Source organism: Leptopilina boulardi, unplaced genomic scaffold (assembly GCF_019393585.1).
Source record: "Leptopilina boulardi isolate dan_hultmark-lab unplaced genomic scaffold, ZJU_Lbou_2.1 LbouV2_259, whole genome shotgun sequence".
In the NCBI taxonomy this organism is placed as follows: domain Eukaryota; kingdom Metazoa; phylum Arthropoda; class Insecta; order Hymenoptera; family Figitidae; genus Leptopilina; species Leptopilina boulardi.
Window position 1 is genome coordinate 614,741 of NW_026137817.1, and position 22,247 is coordinate 636,987.

The 22,247-nt window shown below is 24.0% G+C and overlaps 1 protein-coding gene and 1 long non-coding RNA gene across 3 annotated transcripts in view; both read right to left on the bottom strand.

Annotated features, from left to right (window-relative positions):
- Positions 1 to 514: 514 nt before the first annotated feature.
- Positions 515 to 6,404, bottom strand: LOC127280996 (uncharacterized). Its single transcript, XR_007842915.1, has 3 exons — positions 6,377 to 6,404; positions 743 to 816; positions 515 to 595 (listed from the first exon to the last, which is right to left on the bottom strand). It is a non-coding gene; the product is annotated as an uncharacterized LOC127280996 (long non-coding RNA).
- A 548-nt stretch (positions 6,405 to 6,952) lies between these two features.
- LOC127280978 (flotillin-2) overlaps positions 6,953 to 22,247 on the bottom strand; it is a 297,326-nt gene continuing 282,031 nt past the window's right edge. The window contains exons 2-8 of one of the 2 annotated variants that reach the window (XM_051304441.1): positions 20,852 to 21,148; positions 17,752 to 17,984; positions 17,294 to 17,413; positions 16,780 to 16,994; positions 15,247 to 15,430; positions 13,794 to 13,940; positions 6,953 to 13,548 (exon numbers count right to left, since the gene is read on the bottom strand). In XM_051304441.1, coding sequence (XP_051160398.1) covers positions 13,513 to 13,548; positions 13,794 to 13,940; positions 15,247 to 15,430; positions 16,780 to 16,994; positions 17,294 to 17,413; positions 17,752 to 17,984; positions 20,852 to 21,148 — 1,232 coding nt within the window. In that variant the 3' untranslated portion in view covers positions 6,953 to 13,512. Of the gene's footprint in view, positions 13,549 to 13,793; positions 13,941 to 15,246; positions 15,431 to 16,779; positions 16,995 to 17,293; positions 17,414 to 17,751; positions 17,985 to 18,178; positions 18,593 to 20,851; positions 21,149 to 22,247 lie in introns of those variants that run through there. The other variant, XM_051304442.1, reaches the window with a different exon arrangement.

Below are 22,247 nucleotides of genomic sequence, written 5' to 3' on the forward strand. Positions count from 1 at the left end.
TTGACAGATACCCACACAGCACCGAAAGTTTCCTAAACCTGTATTAAAGCTGTGCGTGCCAAGTTGGAAAAATTTACCGTAAAGCTTAGCACAGGTTGTGTAAATATGTAAATGTCCGCAATTGAGTAAATGTTTAGCGTAAAACTGTACTGAATCTTTAAATTACATATTTGGTACAGGTTTAGCGTAAAAGTTGCCTGAACATTTAAAATAAATCTTTTGTAAAGTTTTATCATAAAATTTGCTTAAAAATTAAAATTAAATCTTTATTACAGTTTTAGTGTAGAAATTGTCTATAAATTTAAATTAAAGCTTTATTAAATATTTAGTGCGAAATTAAACTACAAAAAGTGTTAATTACATTTTCATTAAAGTTTTTTGTAGAAATAATGTTTTTTTCAATAAAAAAATTATACTGAGCGGAAAATATTAACTGCAAATGATGCTATCAATTCATATAAATAAAAAAATAACTAGTATAGTGGGAAATGGTATAATAAAAAAAAGGTTTAAATACAATGAACACAAATATATTATTTATTAATAAATTAATTAATGGTAGTGATATGGTGAATCCTTAAAATCTCCTGAACATCTGAAAAAAATGCACTCATAAAAAGAAGTTTTTATAAATTAGAATTTTTTGTTTCAAAATTGTATACTTTTTATGTTCTTTTTTAAATAAAAATTTCATTAATTTCAATAAATTAAAATTATTTAATTTAAATTAAATTATTTTTACCTTTTTTCTGCAATCCACTTAGGATTGGCAGCTTTTTGCTAAGTAATTTTACCATTATGCATCAGACACTAAAACTGTAATAAAGATTTAATTTTAATTTTTAAGCAAATTTTATGATAAAACTTTACAAAAGATTTATTTTAAATGTTCAGGCAACTTTTACGCTAAACCTGTACCAAATATGTAATTTAAATATTCAGTACAGTTTTACGCTAAACCTGTACCAAATATGTAATTTAAAGATTCAGTACAGTTTTACGCTAAACCTGTACCAAATATGTAATTTAAAGATTCAGTACAGTTTTACGCTAAACCTGTACTAAATACGTAATTTAAAGATTCAGTACAGTTTTACGCTAAACATTTACTCAATTGCGGACATTTACATATTTACACAACCTGTGCTAAGCTTTACGGTAAATTTTTCCAACTTGGCACGCACAGCTTTAATACAGGTTTAGGAAACTTTCGGTGCTGTGTGGGTATGTATGAAGTTGGTAACAAAAAATGAAGCTAGTCTTATTTTTGTCTGACATTGAGAACACATTCTAAATTGCAATTGTTTAAAAAAATTGTTAATAACAATTGAAAGTTTTAATTGTACAACAAGCGCTTTGATTAGACATGAAAATATAGACTTTAAGCTTTAATTTAAAACAAAGTTCACTCAATTATCTTTATTCGTTTCCGAGTAATAGTAAAAAAAAAATTTCATTACCCAAAACTCTCACCCACCCTCCCTCATTTACAAAATAAATAATATTTTTGAAAAATATTTTAGGGGGTAAAAGTATATGCATATACCTATTAAAAAATGTAAATAACTTACACAGTAAAAACAAAGTCTTAAACCGTTTACACCTTAAATTAAGCCCACACTGAAAGAAAATTCATACTACTAAGTATTAAACTCATATTAGAGTTTAATATAAATGTTACAATTTAGGGAAAAAGTGCATATTGATTACTATTACAGTTTTTATGAAAATATATAATGAATTTAAGAGTAACTATTATTTTAAGAAATAAGAATTAGTATATTTATTTTAAAAATTAGTATTTTCTTTATGAATTCACAGAATACGAAATATTATAATAAATAATTTCACAAAATAGTAAGAAAAATAACATATATCCGTATACTTATTTCACATTTTGTAAAACTTTATATTAAAAGTCACGGATTTTCCCGAGAGACTACGAATTTAACCGAAGTTCTGTCTGTTTGCGGCTTCGTGTCCTACACAGAAAAAACCTGAATTCAAATTGAGTATAGATTCTATACTCAATTTGATTCGCAACAAAAATGAAACTGGTTGTTTCATTTCGAGTTCTAAGGTAAAAGTATCAAAATGAAACAGGCAAGTTTCATTTTGAGAAAAAGAAAAATGGAAAAATATTGTGAAATAACGAATAATTTTGCACAAAAACATGAAATATAATAATTACAAAGAAGTAAATAACACGCTAGACTTAATATATTTGATTAAAAATTGCTTGTAATCGCGTAATAAAATAATAAAGGAAATATGTTTTTAGGTTAGAAAAATGAAAACATGTGTTTTGACAACAGGAACGGTACTGCCAACTTAAATAATAGCGGTAAATTTAAAAACTTATGAAATTAATTATTATCTACGTAAATAATAATAAATAATTTTTATTTAAAAACTTCTAAATATTCGTACTGGTCAAAATAATCTTTCTGGTGTTGTTGAAATATTAGAAACAATAATTGAAATACAAAATTACTCTGCTTATGATGCCAACTTAGAAATCTGAAATTCCAGCCAATATCATTTTGAATAACATGAAGTTTGTCCCATATTCATTTCGATACCCAAAAGAAAATGAGTTGCAACAAAAATGAGTCCAAGTTTTTTCTGTGTACTCGAACTTCTACGACTTGATCCGATTTGATCCGATTTTCGAAAGTGTTGTTAACCAGCAGAACGTACCTATCAACTGTCAAAACACGTGTTTCAAATGTTTATAGTGTTTTAAATTCTTTTGCTTCCTCGTGGAGGAAGCTATGTAGTCCTTTCGTTTATAAACTTTTTAAAAATGGTGAAAACAAATTTTCCTCTATATAGAAACATGTTTTATGAGATCCTGATCAATTGTCCGGATGTATGTATGTGTGTGTATGTGTGTGTGGATCGTTTTTGTGAACACGATATCTTTAACAGGTTTTAATGGATTTGGATAAAATTTGGTAGGCTTATTTAACACATTAATCTCTCAAAAATGACGAGAGGATTTTTAAAAATACCCCAAAAAAAAATTTTATCGTCTTTTTTCCAAAAATTTTTTTTTAATTGAAAAAATTTTTAAATCGAAAAATTTAAGGTAATATATAATATAATCGTCTTCTTTATGTCAAGATGAATCGATTGATATATATAAAGTATAGATTTGATTGAAATTTAAAGAATTAAAGAAAGTTAAAAAATCAAAAATTCTCATTTTAGCTAAAAAATGATGTGTTTATTTAAATTCATGTTTATATATGAATAATTTTATTCCCTGCATTGAAACGAATTGGTTGGTATATATAAAGTATAGATTTGATTTAAAATTTGAGAATTAATAAAAATTGAAAAATCGAAAATTCATATTTTAGCTAAAAAATTTTGTGTTTTTTTTAAATTCAAGTTGATGAATAAAATAATTGTATTCCTTGCATTAAAACGAATCGATTCGTATATATAAAGTTTATGTTACACTCAAAATTAATTAAAATTTTCTTTATTTTTCAAAAAATTTAATTAATTTAAAACATTTTTAACTCGAAATTTTTTAAATCAATCAATTGAATTGGACAAATTCATTGCTTCCTTCACGAGGAAGCGAATTTTTTGCTTCACACAATGAGGAAGCATAATGTTTATGAAATAAACATAAAGGACCCCCTCCTTGTTTAATTTAAATTTATTTTCAATTTATAAAAAATGTTTTATTAAAGTTATTTAATAATAAAAAATTTATTATTAATTATTAAATTTATTATTATTTTTATTAATTTTTATTTTTTGATGTCATCTTTACAATTATTTAATTTTTATTTGCAATAAAAATTTTTATAACAATCATAATTTTTAATCTGAAAAAAAAGAAAAATCTATATAAACAATTAATAATAAAAATGAACCCAGCGTAACCTCTACAAAATTACACCATTGGCACTAGTAAACTATTTTTTATTGTTAAGTTATTATAAGTAAACTTCTTTCTCGCAAGTGGTAAAAATATTCAGTAGTTAGTATATAAGAAAACGATATATGCCGACCCCCAGCGAAATTTATCGTTATGCGTATAGAATTGTAAGTGTAGGTTTCGTTGCGATCGTGTAATGTCCATGTATAAGCGAAATGAACGTGCGTGTTCATTAGTATGTGTATTAACCTGTATCGTAAGTGTGAATGTGTTGTTCCTAGTCTCACTCCTCTTCCTCCCGAGAATTAACGGAAACGTCCGACAGTTTCCGCTTTTTTTCCCTTTTCTTCCGACATTCTGAATTTTTCGTATAAAGTTTTACAAATATTAGAACGCTACATTCCATATAATGCAACAACTCGATGAGTTTTTGAAAGTTCATAATAGAAATTTAATATAATATTTTCAAATATTGGTAATCTTTTTACGTTCTTTCTACAATAATTATTAATATTTGAAAAAAGATTTTAAGTTGGAACTTTAATATAAAGTATATTGAATTTTAATAAAAAGTACACTTTTCCCTAAATTCTAAAAGAATATATTAAAATGTAATACGCATTTTGTTATTTTTTCCTATGAAATTTCTTTCAGTGTGCATATATTTTGCATAAGTCTGTCCTTTTTTAATTGGTCTGACTCCGTTTACACCTTTAATTCAGCCTCAAAAATAGGCTGAAATCAAGATTTCTTTTTTAGTGTGTAAAAATCGGAGACAAAAATTTTGCAATTGGCTGTTTTCACATATTTTCGCTCAAAATATCCCTAAAAAATTGTTTAACTTTTTTGAAATTTTGGGGGAGATAGAGGGGGATCAATTTTATTAGTTTTCCCCGACACCGCCTACTATTCGAATTTTTTCGGTCTATAAATGCAATAGAAAAAATGTTAGCAGGTATGTTTTTTGAATGTTTTTTCATGCTCTTTCCAATGGTGAATTTCGTTTCTCAAAATTTTTGAATTTTGACCTTGATTTCCTATAATTATACATAAGTTTGCTATTTTCACTAAAATCGGTGATGATAATTGTTAATGCCCATCAGGACGTTAGAAAATATTTTTTTCTTTTTCTCCGTTTATTGCGGATGATTTTATATATAACCCTTGATCCGAAGGGAAATAATAATGTTATTATATATAATAAAATATAATATATAAATATAACAAAAAATTTTATTATATTCTAGTTTTAATAATTAATTTTTTTAATCTTGGCTGAAGTTTGATTTTTTGTATTTTTGAATATTGGTTGAATATTAGGCCAATATTGAAATTCGAGCCTTGGCATTGGTCTCTATACACTCCCAGCCTTGGACCAATATTGGTAAAAATAACTGGTCCAATATTTAGCCAATATTCAGTCTTGGCAATTTCCCACTGGGTCAAAAATCTTATATCGGCGCGCACGGCGAGGCGGTCGATTTATGTTTAATTATACAAAATCAAGCTCAAAATTCAAAAATTTTGAAAAACGAAATTTACTATTGGAAAAAGTACAAAAAAACCTTCAAAAAAACATACCTGCCAACATTTTGTTTATTGCATTTATATACAGCAAAAATTCAAATAGTAGGCGGTGTCAGGGAAAACTGATAAAATTGACCCCCTCTATCTCCCCCAAAATTTCAAAAAAGTCAAAACATTTTTTGGGGATATTTTACTATCAGGTAGGAGAACAATTTCCCCAAGTTTCACATTTTTTCGAGAAATCAATTTTTTAACTCAGGACATTACATGTAAAATGCCTCTTATATACTTATATATATTTCAATATTAGTCAATAACACCGTCCAACAAAATTCAACTTTTTATTTTACCCACAACAAAATCCAACATTTTCGGAAACTAGGACCAAAAAAAAAAAAAAATTACCCGTGTCTGGCCGACAGATCAAGTCGTTTGTAGTTTTTAGGAGTGAAAACTACCCCTAAATGAAAAATGACAAGATATCTTTTAAAAATTATTAATTTTTTATAAAACTTGGTATAAGGGGGTTTTCGGGGTCGCTGATTCTTAATCTTATGTCAGATTTCAAAATTTAAAATGGCGGATTCAATATGGCGATGAAATTTTTAAAAAGTTATTAATTTTTTATTTGATATCCGCCATTTTGAATTTTGAAAATCTGACATCAGATTAATATACTAATCAGCGACCCCGAAAACCCCCAGATACCAAGTTTTATAAAAAATAAATAATTTTTAAAAGCTATCTTGTCATTTTTTATTTAGGGGTTGTTTTCACCCCTAAAAACTACAAACGACTTGATCTATCAAAACGTCAAGACACGGGTATTTTTTTGGATTTTAGTTTCTGAAAATGTTGGATTTTTTTGTGGATCTCAAATCGTGTCGTACGGTGTAATAGTAAAATAATAATAATTATTAAAAAATATTTAAAAACTATTATAATTCTTACCTTCCACGAAGAAGTAGAATTTTCTTACTGACAAAAAATATAGTTTGAAGGCATTAGGTTTTTGATAAATATATTTGCTCATTTTCCTTGTAATCTACAAAAAATATAAAAATAAAATTTTATGTCTTATTTTTTTTATTTTAAAAACTTTTATGGCGGGCATAAAAATAAATATTAAAAATTTATGTGTTTTAAAATTTAAATGAAAATAATGTTTTATTTTTTTTTATCATTAATATTTTTTATCTACATTTTATTGTTGAGAATATTTTCAAATATACAACTCAAAAAAATAATAAAAAATTGAACTTAAATAATAATAAAAAATATTCTTTAGAATTAATCTAAATTAACACTAATCAGTTATAGTACCACAATGATATTGAATTTTAAGTTTGAATAAAAGTGTCTTTGTCTCACATGGCCTTAAGAAAGTCATCAGTATTAAAAAAAAATCATTAAAATTTTTGAAAAATGAATTCCTCGTAAATGGTTTGCTAAAAAAGAATTGAAATAAATGAAAGTTAGTCGCGCAATTAGTACTAAAAGGGGATTATAAATAAAGAAAGTCATACATGTGATCAGCTCCATTTATTAAAAATATGCACTAATTCACATTGCGCATTTCATTTTCATACTTTCAGTTACATTAGAGAATATTGTCTTCTACCTAAATGTCGAAATTTTTTATTTCTCTAGCATGTAGATTCCAAAATATACATTGCTTTTTTTTCTTATTATTTTCACAGTTATAAAAGGCTAGACTCATATTTTCCTTTAGACAATTCAGCGAATCGCAGGTTTGCTATCTATAATAAATTTTTCACATCTCACACTAATTTATTTATTGTTGGTCGATGAAATTGAATTTTTTTTTTACTGATGTAATTTAAACATTTATTTATTTTTTTTTTGTTTTCAAAATTTAAGTTTTGAAGTTAGCGCATTTTTTTTTTTTTTTTTTTTTTTTGTTTTTGTTCATGTTGCTTCCTGTTTCTTTTCCATTTATATAAAGTTTCAATTGATTGATTATAATCTAATAATAACGCGAACATCGAAGTCAGGAATTCAAAGTAAAGGTAGAGAGAGATTAATATAATGGTCGTTGAGTTATATATATACAAATCGCTTAATTCACGATTTAGTAAGGATTTCTCTGTCGCTACACTTTTTTTTTATACAGTTAGAGAAAATATGCTTGAGAAAAATGTTACAGATTTGTATTTAATTTTTTTTTCTGTTACCAAGACTTGAATTTATTATTTTTTTTTTTGAATAAAATTGATAAATTTGCAATATTTTCTCTCTATATATATATATATACGAAGTTTGTCCTATTTTTAATAAACGAGACATTGGAACACTCAGTGGTATCGTAAGTTGTATCGATAACACTGCGCATTTTTTTTTTTTTTTTTTTTTTTTTTATTGAAGATAGTACATTTTTAATAAATGAATGAAATAAAATACATATAGGCAAGCTATTTTTATACATGAAAGTATATTAATTAATAGTTGACGCGTGACAATCTCTACCGAATTTTTTTTTTAATTTTAAATTATTATTTATTATTTTCAATATTGCTCAACTGGGAGAATTTTTTTGTTTCACGATTAAAAATAAAACCGAAATAAAAATTAATTATTTTCGTATTTTATGGAACAATTTAAAACAAAAATTCCAAACCAAATAATAATTTAATTTCAAATCAAGTTATTTTTTCTTTATTTTTCTTATATTTATAGGAAAGAACATTTTTTTTTTTTTTTTTTTTTTTTTGAAGAGATTGTTGGACTCTATCCTGATTATTATTATTTATATAATATTCTGAAATCGCACAAACAATGTAAGAAAAAGGAATAAATTAAATTATGTACATACATTGAATTTAAATTTAGAAAATGTTTATGCAATTTTCTAAATTTTACATATTTTTCATTTTGTTAATATTTTTTTTTATATTTAGCACACTACAGAAATGTAAACATAATATATTGCATTGGCACGTTCAATATATAATTATATAATTTATAGTATAATTTATATACGGAAAACTAAATATTGTTCGCTGCTATTTGTGACTAAATTTTTGGTTAATTATACGAAGAAATTAGAGAAATAGCTTACAAAACAGATGTAAGAATTTTTTTAAAATAAATTTTCCTTTAAATGTGCTTATTGTACATTTATATATGTGTAATCTTCAGATATATTATATTTACAAGAGTATAAAATAGACGGATGTGTGAAGTGATTCGAAAAAAGTTGCGCATTGCAGGAGCATTTTTTTTTCACCACAGAAGCATTAGACAAAATATGCGAAAAATAAAAATCGAAAATGCCCCAAATTTTAATTTTTTGTTTCTTAAATACTAGATCCATGCCTTAAATATGCTATTGCAAATAAATTTTTTAACACACTTATCTATTTCATTGTTATTATTGTTTTTAGTTATTTTCACAATAAAACGAAGAAAAATTATCAGTATTTGCTTGTGATATAAAATAACAAGTACATATAAAAATTACTTTTACAATAAAAAAAAATTACAATAAAATATTTGTTTGTTTTTTTTACATAAAATGATATTCAAACAGTAGTTTCGTTTAAAAATTTTTTTAATTTCATTTGAAATTAAAATAGTGAATGGGAAAAAAATGTCAAAAATATTGTTTTATGTAAAAAAAAAGAATCTTAAATTTCACTATTTTATTTAAAAATATTTGAATTTATTATTCAACTGTATTTGAATATTTTTTTAAAAAATGTTTGAAATTCATTTATGTTATTTCAAATAGAAAAATCTGCAGTAAGTGTTTTGAAAAAGTATGTTTCAATTATTCACAAAATCTTACAAAATATACTTTAGTAAAAAAAAAAAAAATTCCACTTGTTATATAACAATCAGTAAAAATGAGCCTGGTGCAATTAAATATTGCAATAAAAAGAAAAAATGATACACGAAAAGAAAATAAATATCGAAAAAATACTATTTTCATGGAAAATATGTATTAAAAAACAAAATTTTAAGAAATAAGAATTTTTAAAAAACTTACATAAAATTTAATAAAATTTGATTCATTAATAAATTATTATTAAATTCTAAAATTTTATACAAGTTTTTTAAGTTTAGAATTTTTTACAAAAAAATTTTGCTTTTTAGTATATTTTCCAAAAGGTGAAAATACATTTATAAAATTTGATATTTATTTTTTTTTCCGTGTATAATAAATACACTATTTTGATACCAAAAATTTGAGTAGAAATCACATAAAAATTATACGGCACATTTTAGAATAGATTTTTTTTTTTTTTTTTTTTACTTAATGATTAAATTCCATATATCAAACAAATTGTAAAATTATCTCAATAAAAATGTCCTTTTTTTTATGAAATGTCATACGCATTTTACAAATATAATAATATCAAAAAAGAAAACTTAAGTGTTTAGTTCTTATAAAATAGTTGAAATATATTTGTCACAAAAAATTATTTAGAAATTCATATCAGACTCACACCATCACTTAAATAATAATCTATTTAGAATTATGTTTTTAATTAGACATTTTCGATATTAGTTTTTTCAAATCACTAGATTTTTAAAATTGATTGTAAAAAAAATCACAATTTAAATTGATAAAAAAAATATTAAATTTTCAATAAAAAAAAAAAAAAAAAAAAATTCATGAATTGGCAATAAATTAAAATAAATGATAAAAATCGAAAATGTCTAATATTTTTTTTTAGAATTATTATAATATGAACACAGAGAATTTAATTTAGGAGATTAGTTTATAAATTTTTCTGATTTTTCAGTGAAAAGTATAACTAAGCAAGGCTTTTTTTTAAACATTTTTCAATTGAACACAATGAATGAAATCATTCAATCACAATAAGCTTGTGAGACATGCATTGATTATTATTTTAATTATGAATTTATATGGACGTCTATGAGGAAAGTGTTTGATTTGTTACAGAGACATACAAGATTCTAGACATTTATTATAGATTCTAGTTTGAAAATAGTTTTTTTTTTCTTTACTAATATTTCAAATTTTTATTCACAAAAATGTGAATATCACAATTAAATTCTTTTCCAATGACGTCCAATGACAATATATATATTTTTTTTATTTTATTAATATTGCCAGCTTTAAAAACTGCTTATAGAATATTTCAAATTACTAGATTTCATTTCAAATATCAATTATTCTTTTTTACACCATTACAATTATTATTTCCGACGAATTAATAAGCTCTAAATGTTCTAAAATGAATTAGTCAATTTTTTTTTTGTTGACTCACATTCACATCATTATTTTCTTTTTAAAATAGAAGTTAGGTATATTTATATATATATATTTTTTTTTCAATTTTCATCTAGTTTTTTTTATCGAATGATAGATGTGACTGAGTTTTGTTGACTCAATGAACACGATGGATGCCAAATATAATTCTTGGCATTTATTTATTACTAACACAAAATTAATTTTTAATTTCAGATGCCTAATATTTCAATTAATTATTGCTCTTTACATTTAGAAATTTAGCCTCTTTTTTAAACGCGTATACAGTATTTAAATTATAAAATTGTAAATTAAATTGTGTTTTCTTTTGTGAAATTTTTTTTTTTTTTTTGTAAAAATGATATAAGAAATGTATATTCACACACAAGTAAAGTAAAACATAAAAATACAAATAATTTCCAAAATTATATATATATATATATATATATATATATGTAAATCAGGTCTCATTCACATATATTATTATTATATATGCAATATTATCGAAAATAATAAAATTACTTCTATTCAATGAATAATCGCAATATTATCATTAAATTATATATATATGAGGTATTTCATGTCAAATCGGAGACCATTTGGCTTTCGCATCTCAGATCTTTTTGAAAATTTTTTTCCTTTTAGTACTCATGAAGACTAGCTTTCACGATTTTTTTCAAATTTTTTCATCAAGCCCTTTAGGAGATATCAATTTTTGAAAAATTACGTCACTTTTTTTTGAAATGCTTGTAATTTCGCTAAAAATTGACCAAACTGGATCAATCTTATATCAACATTTTTGTTTTTAAACGTACTTTCCAAAAAAAAATATTGAAAGTAATTTTGGAAAAAAATTTCTATTAGATTTTTGAGATTTAAGATTAAAAATTCATTTTTGCAGCTGTGTGTATCGATCGATTTTTTTCAAAATTTTTTTACAAAAACTGCTCTAAATTTGACGAATTTTGAGCCTAGTCCGATAATGGGAAAACGATGGGAACTATTTTTTTCGAATTTTCAAATTTCATGTTTTTAATTATTCACCTTAAAAAGTATTTAAAATTATTCTAAGAACTATTTTACAATATATATATATATATATATATATATAATTAATAATGTGTATTTATTTGACACCTCGAGATTAATTATTTTAGATTGATTAAAGGAAAAAGATATAAACAAAAACATTATTAAACATGTTCAATAAAGTTTTTTCATTGAGCAGAATTTATTTTTTTACAAGCTTAAATATTTTACGCATTCGAGATTCAACAGAGGATGAGAATTGTTTAAATCTTAAATTGCCATTTTCTTCTGGAATCATTCAATGAAATTTTTGCGTTCCATCTATTCTCTTTGCTTTCTCATATTTTGTCTCTACTGTAAATTTATTTTTTAATTCTTAATTTGTGATTAAAGATTTCATTCATATTAATTAATTGTCGAGTTGTCTGGTATTATTTTGAAAATCATTCATTTTAAATTGCTTAATAACTTCTACAAATAAAACAAAATTTTAGATAAATAATTAAAATATTACTTTATTATTTATTTTCTAAACTATTTTATTTTATAAAACAAACAATAATCGTTGGGTTTGAATGAGAGAAAATGATTATTGTTTGATTTCCATACAGATAATTAAAAACATGAAATTTGAAAATTCGAAAAAAATAGTTCCCATCGTTTTCCCATTATCGGACTAGGCTCAAAATTTGTCAAATTTAGAGCAGTTTTTGTAAAAAAATTTTGAAAAAAATCGATCGATACACACAGGTTCAAAAATGAATTTTTAGTCTTAAATCTCAAAAATCTAATAAAAATTTTTTTCGAAAATAACTTTCAATATTTTTTTTTGAAAAGTACGTTTAAAAACAAAAATTTTGATATAAGATTGATCCAGTTTGGTCAATTTTTAGCGAAATTACAAGCATTTCAAAAAAAAGTGACGTAATTTTTCAAAAATTGATATCTCCTAAAGGGCTTGATGAAAAAATTTGAAAAAAAATCGTGAAAGCTAGTCTTCATGAGTACTAAAAGGAAAAAAATTTTCAAAATGATCTGAGGTGCAAAAGTCAAATGTTCTCCGATTTGGCATGGAATACCTCATATATACGTGTAGATATTTTTTAATGATAAAAATATAGAGATTCCTATAAAATTGACATTTTTCATTCGAATCGAGACTTGTAAAAACAAACAAAAAATCAAGTAAAATAATTACAAATCATTGTAATTTATTTTTCACATCTTGATTAGAATGAAAATTTCAATTAATTTCCAAATAATTATCGGCAAGATTTCGTAAAACTTTGATTAAAAAAAAATAAAAAGTAAAATAGAAAATGTCAGTTTAAATAAAATTCAATACGGACATCTTTGGTTTTACGAATTCTAGGGCACTACAGTATGTTTAAATTATAAATTGTTCAATCAAACATATGAATAGAAAATTTGTTTGATTGCCGCTACATATATATTACCTAATTACTGGCATTGCGATTTTTTTTTTTAGTATTTTAATACAAGCAAGAGAGAGAAAAAAAATATACTAAATTACCATTAAATCGTTAACATATTTTCATATAGCTTAAAATTACAGGAATTCCAGAATTTTCTTTTCATTTGCACCTTTTACAGTTACATATTTATTTATATGTGTAAAAAAAACCCCAAAAAAAAAGATAAATATTCTTTTTTTTATCAGTTTTATTAATTAGAATTAATTATTGAATCTTCTTGAGGGAGGCAAAGAATATTTTTAATTTAGAGACATGATTTCAAAATCGGAATGCAAAAAGCCATAAGGGTGCTTGTTCAAGTTGTGTGTGACTAGATGACAAAATTACTTTGCTTTTGCTCCAGGAATTTTTCCAAATACCTACGAATAGAGATAAAATTATTTTATTACCACTGTAATTACTCTTTAAATTATTGTGAAATTATTTTATTTTTATTTATCGTTTTCATTTATTTTATTAAATTTTTCAATTATTTATCCTTACTTACTATTTTAATTATTTTATTTCTAATGTATTGATAGTAAATTATTAAAAAATAGATTTATTAAAAATTTACTATTATTTAGTTAAAAAAATAAATAAATAAATGAAAATATTTTCTTACTTTTGATACATCAACTCCAGTGAGTGCTTGCACTGCAGGTGGAACTTGGCCAACAAGTCGGGTGAGTTCTTCACTGTATGCACCATTACCGCCCAAAAGTACAATTTCGTCTGTCCTTGCCAAAGGAGCAGAAACTTCTGCAGCAATCTGTAAATATAACATTTTTTTCCCTTACTTTAATACCAATCCATATTTACAAAAAAAAAAAAAAAAAAAAATACTTTTAATTTCACTGTGCATATAGTTTCACAAATGAAATAATAGAAAAATTAGTGATTTATCAAAAATTTGAAATTATAATTTATTTAGATAATTATTATTTATTACGCGGTATCAGTGATTTTCATTACTTTAGTTATTGACAGTTTCTTTAAAATATACTTATAAAAAACAAGAAATTTATTTTAATCCTTTGTTGATTTCACGAAATATAACAAATTTTTTTTATTAACTCCTGCATAACTTTTTTGTTTTCTAATTATTTTAATTATTTAATTTAAATATATTATTTTTCTATCAATAGAAAAAAATGCAAATTTCAAACACTGGTTTTGCACCCGAAAAACATTAATTTTTCTGTAAAAACTTTTTTTTTTATAAAAAAAATACTGATTTTAATGAAAAAAAAAAAAATTAAAAAAAGTTAATAAAATGAAAAAGTTTATACAATTAGGGCAATATATTTAAGGAAGTTCTCTCCCTCCAACGTCAGTCAAATCAATGCCCATTTAAGTTTTCATTTGTATCACGTAGTACTAGCTCAACGCTTGGCAACGTTGGATTATATTTCCCCCGTTCCGTTTCGTGTCGTCTGCTATTGTTTGATTTATTTTCGTTAAATGATAATAATAATAATTTATTATTTTAAAAATCTTAATTTTTTATAAGCAAATTCAAATTATTATTCATTATTATGAATCTTTGAAGAATATACTATTATATGTATATACTACTTATATTACTTTCAAATTTTGCGCTTTTTCTATACCTAACCTACAAGACGCAACGTTGCCAAGCGTTGTGCTAAGTAATTTGTGATTGTCAAAATACGGTGTTTTTTTAGACAAAATAATTAATTGTGAGTCTCCTAAGCCAGGTCTGATCAATTTTATTAAAAGTAAGTGAACACTGGCTATTAAACTTTATGTATATAAAGTTCCAGTAATATCTTTTCGTCAGATTTTTCACAATTTGAGATTTCAGACCAAAAAATTCAATTTCCCATAAGAACCCGTGTTAAATGTGAAAAGAGAAAATTATTTATATCTTTTGTCAAAATCCACCTAGACCTCTAAAAATTTAACTACATCTTCTTTAAACCATTATCTATCAGTTTATCAAGTTTGATAATTAACTCTTCGTCATTTCTGTTTGCGAGAGAACTTCCTTAAAAAAAATTGATAGACGGTTGGTGAATTACAATTAAAAATTTTTAAATTAAAATTCTCTTTACCTTAGGCATTGCGTTTAGCACCAAATTGAGAATGGCAGCATCTCCATATTTTTTATAAACAGCAGCCCTCATACGCATTCTTTCAGCTTCCGATATACCAACAACTTGCATTGCGTGTGCTTCCGCTTCACCAATCATTCGAATTCTTTCAGCTTCTGCCTTTGCCACATCAACTGTTTGTGACCTTAACAAAAAAAAAGAACAAAAACAAAATTAAAAAAAAAAGATAAAAGATAATTTAATTACAGGCCTCGGATTATACGACTTTTTCTGACTTTTTTCGACTTATTTTAATAAAATGCAACTTTTTCTACTTTTTTTTAATATTTTTTTTTACAAAAGTTTTAAACAAAATACGTTTTTTTTTAGTATACAATGTAAATCTTTTTCAGGTCTTCTTTATTTCAATAATTTAACAATTTTTTAATTAAAATTATTGTCTGAATTTTAACACAATCTTTTGAAATCCAATTATTTTTGCAAATTTCAATTTAAAATCTTCTAAAATTTAATTATTTCTCAAATTTTCCATTTAAAATTTTTTGAAATTTAATAATTTCAATTATAACTCTCCTGATATATTCAATTATTTTTAATGATTTTTATAAATATTCTTCAAAAATTCAACTATCTCAAACCATTTTTCACTTAAAAATTTTTCAAATTATTGTATTTTTGTCTGCAATTTCTAATAAATTTTTTAGTAACAGAAATAATTAAAAATTTTAAATTAAAAATCACTTGAAGTTCAATTATTTTCAAAAATTTAAATTATAAATCTTTGAAAATTGAATTACATTTAAAAAATGTTATCTAAAATTAATTTATAAATTAGTTTTAGTTCTGTAAAATTTAATTATTGTCTGAAAATTAACAAAATCTTTTGAAATTCAATTATTTTTGAAAATTTCAATTTTAACTCATCCAAAATTATTATTTCAAACAAAATTTGTATTTAAAAATCTGTAAAACTTGATTAGATATTGCTTGAAATTTTGTTGACCATCAAAACTAAAAACTGTGATAAAATTTTGAATTCGAATAAATTGCTTAAATCAGTCTTGAAAAAATTATAAAAATGGAACTGTAAAATTTTTTTTTTTAAATTTGTCCTACTTAAGTAAAATTTTGAAAATTTCTCTTATAATTAGTTTGATTCTGAAATATTCGAAATAAATTTTCTTGATAATATTTTTATAGAATTATATTGTCGTTACAGAATTAATAAAATGAATTTAATATCTAATAACAATAGTTATTTAAGGTTAAATATTTATTAACTAATTAAATTTTGTTAAAATAAAAAAATAGACTTTTTCGACTTTTTTAGAATATAAATCGACTAAAACTACTTTTTTTTGGGCCTTAAAGTCGATCCGAGGCATGTAATTATAATAATAAATATTAAATGAAAATAGTAATAAAAAAATATAATTTTTTTTTGATTTTTGTATTATTGTAGGGCGATATTGAAAAAGAATAATTAATCTCACATCGAAAAAAATATTTTAAATAATAATTCTTATAAAATACCTCTTTCCTTCAGCGATTTTGCCCATTTTATAATGTTCAGATTCGGCTGGCAAGCGAACAGTACTTTCAAGTTCATGTCCCTTTCTTAGTACCTCTTGAGTCTCAACTTCAATTTGCTTTCTTCTTTCGACAATATCAATTTGAATTTCTTCATTTCTTATTCTCTGCTTTATTTTTGCGGCCTGAAGCTCGTAGGCTAGCTGTGCTTCAGCTTTCTATATATATATATATATAAAAAAAAAAAATTAAATATACAATTCTATTTTCATTTGTTCTTTTACGAAAAATATGTTAATTATATAGAAAAGAAAGAAAAAAAGGGACACTTCAAAAAATTATTTTATATTTTCAATTTTTTTTTTTTGGGCGGAGGAATACATTCAATATTTAATTTACTTATCGATAGTTTTAATTTATTTTTTTTTATGGAAAATAATAAAATTTAAAATATAAAAAAAATTCATCAATGAAAGAACATTATTAGAAATATTTTCTTTTTGTTTAGCATACGTACGGCAGTGTTAACTTCTTGATCGAAATTCGCTTTCTGCAATTGATAAAGTCTCGCATTGTCCTCAATCTTCGTGTCAGTATTGTATTTAATATCCATTGCCGCTTTCTCGCATTCAGCTTCCTGTTAAAATATGAAATTAAAACAAAAATTAGTAATAATTAATTTATTAATTAAAATTAATTAATCCAAAAAATAATTAATATTTTATATTATTATTACAAATTAATTAACCCAAAAAATAATAAGTAAAACTAATTAATTAGAAAAAATAATGAATTAATAAAAATGAATTATTAATTAACTCCCAAAAAAAAAATGAGTCATTTAATATATTTTTTACCTGAAAAAAGTAGGAAATTCAGTATGAAAAAGTAATTATAGTAAATTAATTTTGATTAATAAAAAATTAATGAATTCGCAAAAAAAAGAAGAATAGTTTTTATCAAATGATATTTTACCCGAATGCCAGCATCTCGATTAGCTTCGGCGACACCGACGTCAGCATCTCTTTTCACTTCAGCAGTTCTTGCCTTTCCGAGGGAGGCAAGATATTGAACGTCGTCGAAAACATCTTTAATTGTAAATGAAAGTATCTCAATACCCATGCGACCAACATCTGGAGCTGCAACTTCTCGTACAAGAGCAGCAAACTGATCTCGATCCTTGTAAACTTCCTCAACCGAGAGAGTGCCTGTGAATTAAAAAAGAATAAACATTTTCCCTTTAGTTTCACTGAACCTAGTTTTAAAGCTCTTCCAACTGATTTTCGCCAATAAACTTTCTACAACTCTTTAAATTTTATAGAATTAACTATAATATATTTACTTGAATAATTGACAACTATAGTAATTGTGTAACTGAAAAAAATTTAACTCAAATAATTACTTATGTACTTGACTATTAACAAAAATAAATTAAACTTCATCTCAATAATTTTATATTGGAAAATATTTCAATGATTTCCTATTTTACAGAAATCGACGCCTCCCGTTGATAAGATGCCCGTTCATTTGTCAGAATAATAAAATGCCAACTCGAGCTCAGTTCAATATGAAGCTAGTTCAATTGTCAAAATAATAAAAGGCTAACTCAGTTTCCGTATAATATAATCCTATCTCGCATTAAATTCGAATTCAAGTTTTCGTAAATTAAAAAAGAAGTTTAAGTCGATCAGAATATTAATTCATACTTTTTAATGATTAATTAGTGATTAATAATTATTAATAAAATAAGAAATAGAATAAAAAACAAATAATAAAATAAATGAAAATAAAAAATATTATTAAAAAAGAAAAAAATTTATTTAGCCTTGAATTATTTATTACTAATATTTTTTTTTATTATAATTTTTTTATTAATTTTTTTATTTTGTTAATCATTAATTAATCATTACAAAATATTAAATAATATTCCGATCGAGTTAAAAATTTTTTATTTTACGAAAACTTGAATTCAAACTAAACTCAATATAACATTATATAATATTATTATATAATGTTAATGATTAATTAATGATTAACAAAATAAAAAAATTATAATAAAAAAAATAATATTAGTAATAAATAATTCAAGGCTAAATTAATTTTTTTCTTTTTTAATAATATTTTTTATTTTCATTTATTTTATTATTTGTTTTTTATTCTATTTCTTATTTTATTAATAATTATTAATCACTAATTAATCATTAAAAAGTATGAATTAATATTCTGATCGACTTAAACTTCTTTTTTAATTTACGAAAACTTGAATTCGAATTTAATGCGAGATAGGATTATATTATACGGAAACTGAGTTAGCCTTTTATTATTTTGACAATTGAACTAGCTTCATATTGAACTGAGCTCGAGTTGGCATTTTATTATTCTGACAAATGAACGGGCATCTTATCAACGGGAGGCGTCTAATTTTGTTTGAGATAATAATTTTATTATGCAGAATTTTCAATTACAACATAACTTATATATTAATTAAATTTTATTTACACATATTATCATTTAAAAGAATTCTCAAATAATTTATAAAAAAAATATAGTGAAAATTTAACTTTAATTAATTTTGGATTTTCTTTAAATTAAAAAAATTAAGAAACAGTTAAAAAAAATTAGATTTAAATAGCCTTTCATAAATACCTTTTTTTTGTCACCTTTTCGATAGTAAAAAACATTTTTTAAATAAAAATTAATGGCGTTTCATAATATAGGAATCTACCTTGTCGACTAAAGGTATTAAAAAATTTCCCGACTGACAGAAATTTTCCTTACCGACCAATGGGAAAATTAAAATATAACAAATTACCGACTTACAGGAATCTACCTTGACGACTGATAGCAAAAAACTGGAAACTGAAAATATAAAAAATTACCGACTTCCAAGAATCTTTTTTGCCAACTAATGTCAAAATTGAAAAAAATTATCGACATACAGGAATCTTTTTTACCGACTAATGGCAATTTTTATATTTTTAATTTGTCATTAGTCGGCAATGTATACTTCTGTTAGTCGGTAATTTTTTATATTTTAATTTTAACATAATTCATAAGAATTTTTATATTTTCATTTTCCAGTTTTTACCATCAGTTGAGAAGGTAGATTCCTGTTAGTCGCTATTTTTTATATTTTTTCCATCCACCAGTAAAGAAGATTCCAGTGAGCCGATAATTTTTTATATATTCTACCAACAGACGGCAATGTAGATTCCTGCAAGTCCGTAATTTTTTATATTTTTATCTCTGTCAGTTATTACTATCAGTCGGCAAGGTAGATTCCCGTTAGTCTGTATTTTAAAAAATATTTTTTCCATCCACCGGTAAAGAAAATTCCTGAAAGTCGGAAATTTTTTATATCTTAATTTTCTCATAACTTAGTAAGATACATTTCAGTAAGTCGGTAAGGTAGATTTCTGTAAGTCGGTAATATTTATATTTTCCCTGTTTTACCGTTAGACGGTAAGGTAGACTGGAAAATGAAAATATCAAAATTACCGACTTGCTGAAATCTATGTTATCAAATTATGGCCAAATTAAAATATGAAAAATTATCGACTTAAAGGAATCTTTTTTACCGGTTGATAGGAAAAATATAAAAAAAAACAGCGACTTACAGGAAAAACCTTACTTACCTTGTGAACTGATGGTAAAAAATTGGAAAATAAAAATATAAAAATTACCGACATGCAGAAATCTGCCTTATAAATTATGACAAAATTAAAATATTAAAAATTACCGACTTACAGGAATATACATTGCCGGATGATGGCAAATTGAAAGTATAAAAATTGATGTCAGTCGGTAAAGAAGATTCCTGTAAGTCGGTAATTGTTTATAGTTTTATTTTTACCTTCAGTCGATTAGGTAGATTCCTATATTACGAAACGTCTTTAATTTTTATTTAAAAAATCCTTTTTACATTCGGTATTGAAATTCATTTCAATAGTAAAAATTTATGTTTGAAAAAATTTAGTTATAAATATAAAAATTTGACAATTCAAAAATGAAATTATTATTATTTTTTTTTTGAGTAGGAGAGTGATAGTTGTAATTTGAATAAAATGCAACGAACCAAGAATCGCTCGCAGATGACCCTCAAGGGTGGACAAAATCGTTGATTTTATCTCATGGACGGACTTTCCCAGGAATTGTTCACTAGCTGTATGAAGTAATTCATCGGCCTTCATTATTTTACATTGAGCTACACCTGAAACTGTTAATGGGACACCCTGTGCTGTCTCGACACTCTCGCAAATTGGATTCAATGTCATGACCTCCAGTGATAAACGTTGAACATCTGTGACAAACCACCAGGTGAAGGCGTAGCCCCCAACGATCGTTCGCTTTTTCGTTGAACCGCAACATCCTCCTGTAATCATCAAGATTGTGGATCAATTTTTTTTTCTATTTCTCTCACATATATATATATATATATATATATATTTGCTTTTCTTTTTTCTCTATTCTATTAACCTTATTTATAACTTCCGTTTAACTATATATATAAATATAATATTAAAGAATATAAGATCTACACCCACAGAAATGTTTTATTTAAACCAAATATAATATATTTGAGTTAAATAAATACGTATATATTTGTCTCACAGCCTACTAGCCCATTTATTTAGCGTAAATACATTTTTTTATTTAAATCAAATAAAAAGTTATTTAAATGAGGAGCAAATTTTTTAAAACCTGATATTTTCTTATTTCGAGAAATTGAAACAAATGACTTTTCTCACATAACCACTGCAGTTACTTTTAAAATATATAATTTGTAATAGTTAAATTCTATAACAATGTTTTTATATTCAAGACGTTCTGTTTTTAATTAAACTTTATCATAATTTAATGATTTACAGGTATTGGTAATTTTTTCTAATAAAAAACATAAAAAATTATAACTCATCTTGGTTATGTCCAAAAGTTTTTGAATTGAAAATTCGTTGTTAACAAATTTTTTTTCTTAAATTTAACAGCGACAGGAAGATTTGTGAGGTCCTTAAAATATTAAATTTATGTTTATCTCTATTTTTTTGAAAAATGGATTTATCTCAGATTTTGAAAATTTACTCCTTAAATCAAATAAATATTTATTAGGCTGTGAGATAAATATACCATTTTTCTGGCCACAGTAAACTTGGTTGTATCTTTTTCTATTGCAACGTTTTGATGCACATAAGTTATATCAAAAAGAGATCGTTTTGTGTATCATATATTAGAAATGATACACGAAACGGTCTCATTTTTTGATGCAAAAAATTTAATCAATTTATATCAATCATGGCCGAATTGAATCGACTCAAAATTAAACGAATTTTTTTCAGATATTTTGGTAATAGTACAATTGCGGAGACCATTTCACTATTTAATTTCAAAATGAAAATAACAGAAAATCAAAGACAATGTGCAATTCGATAATTAAAAAGTGACAGCTTATAAACATAACCTAAAATGCATGAGAA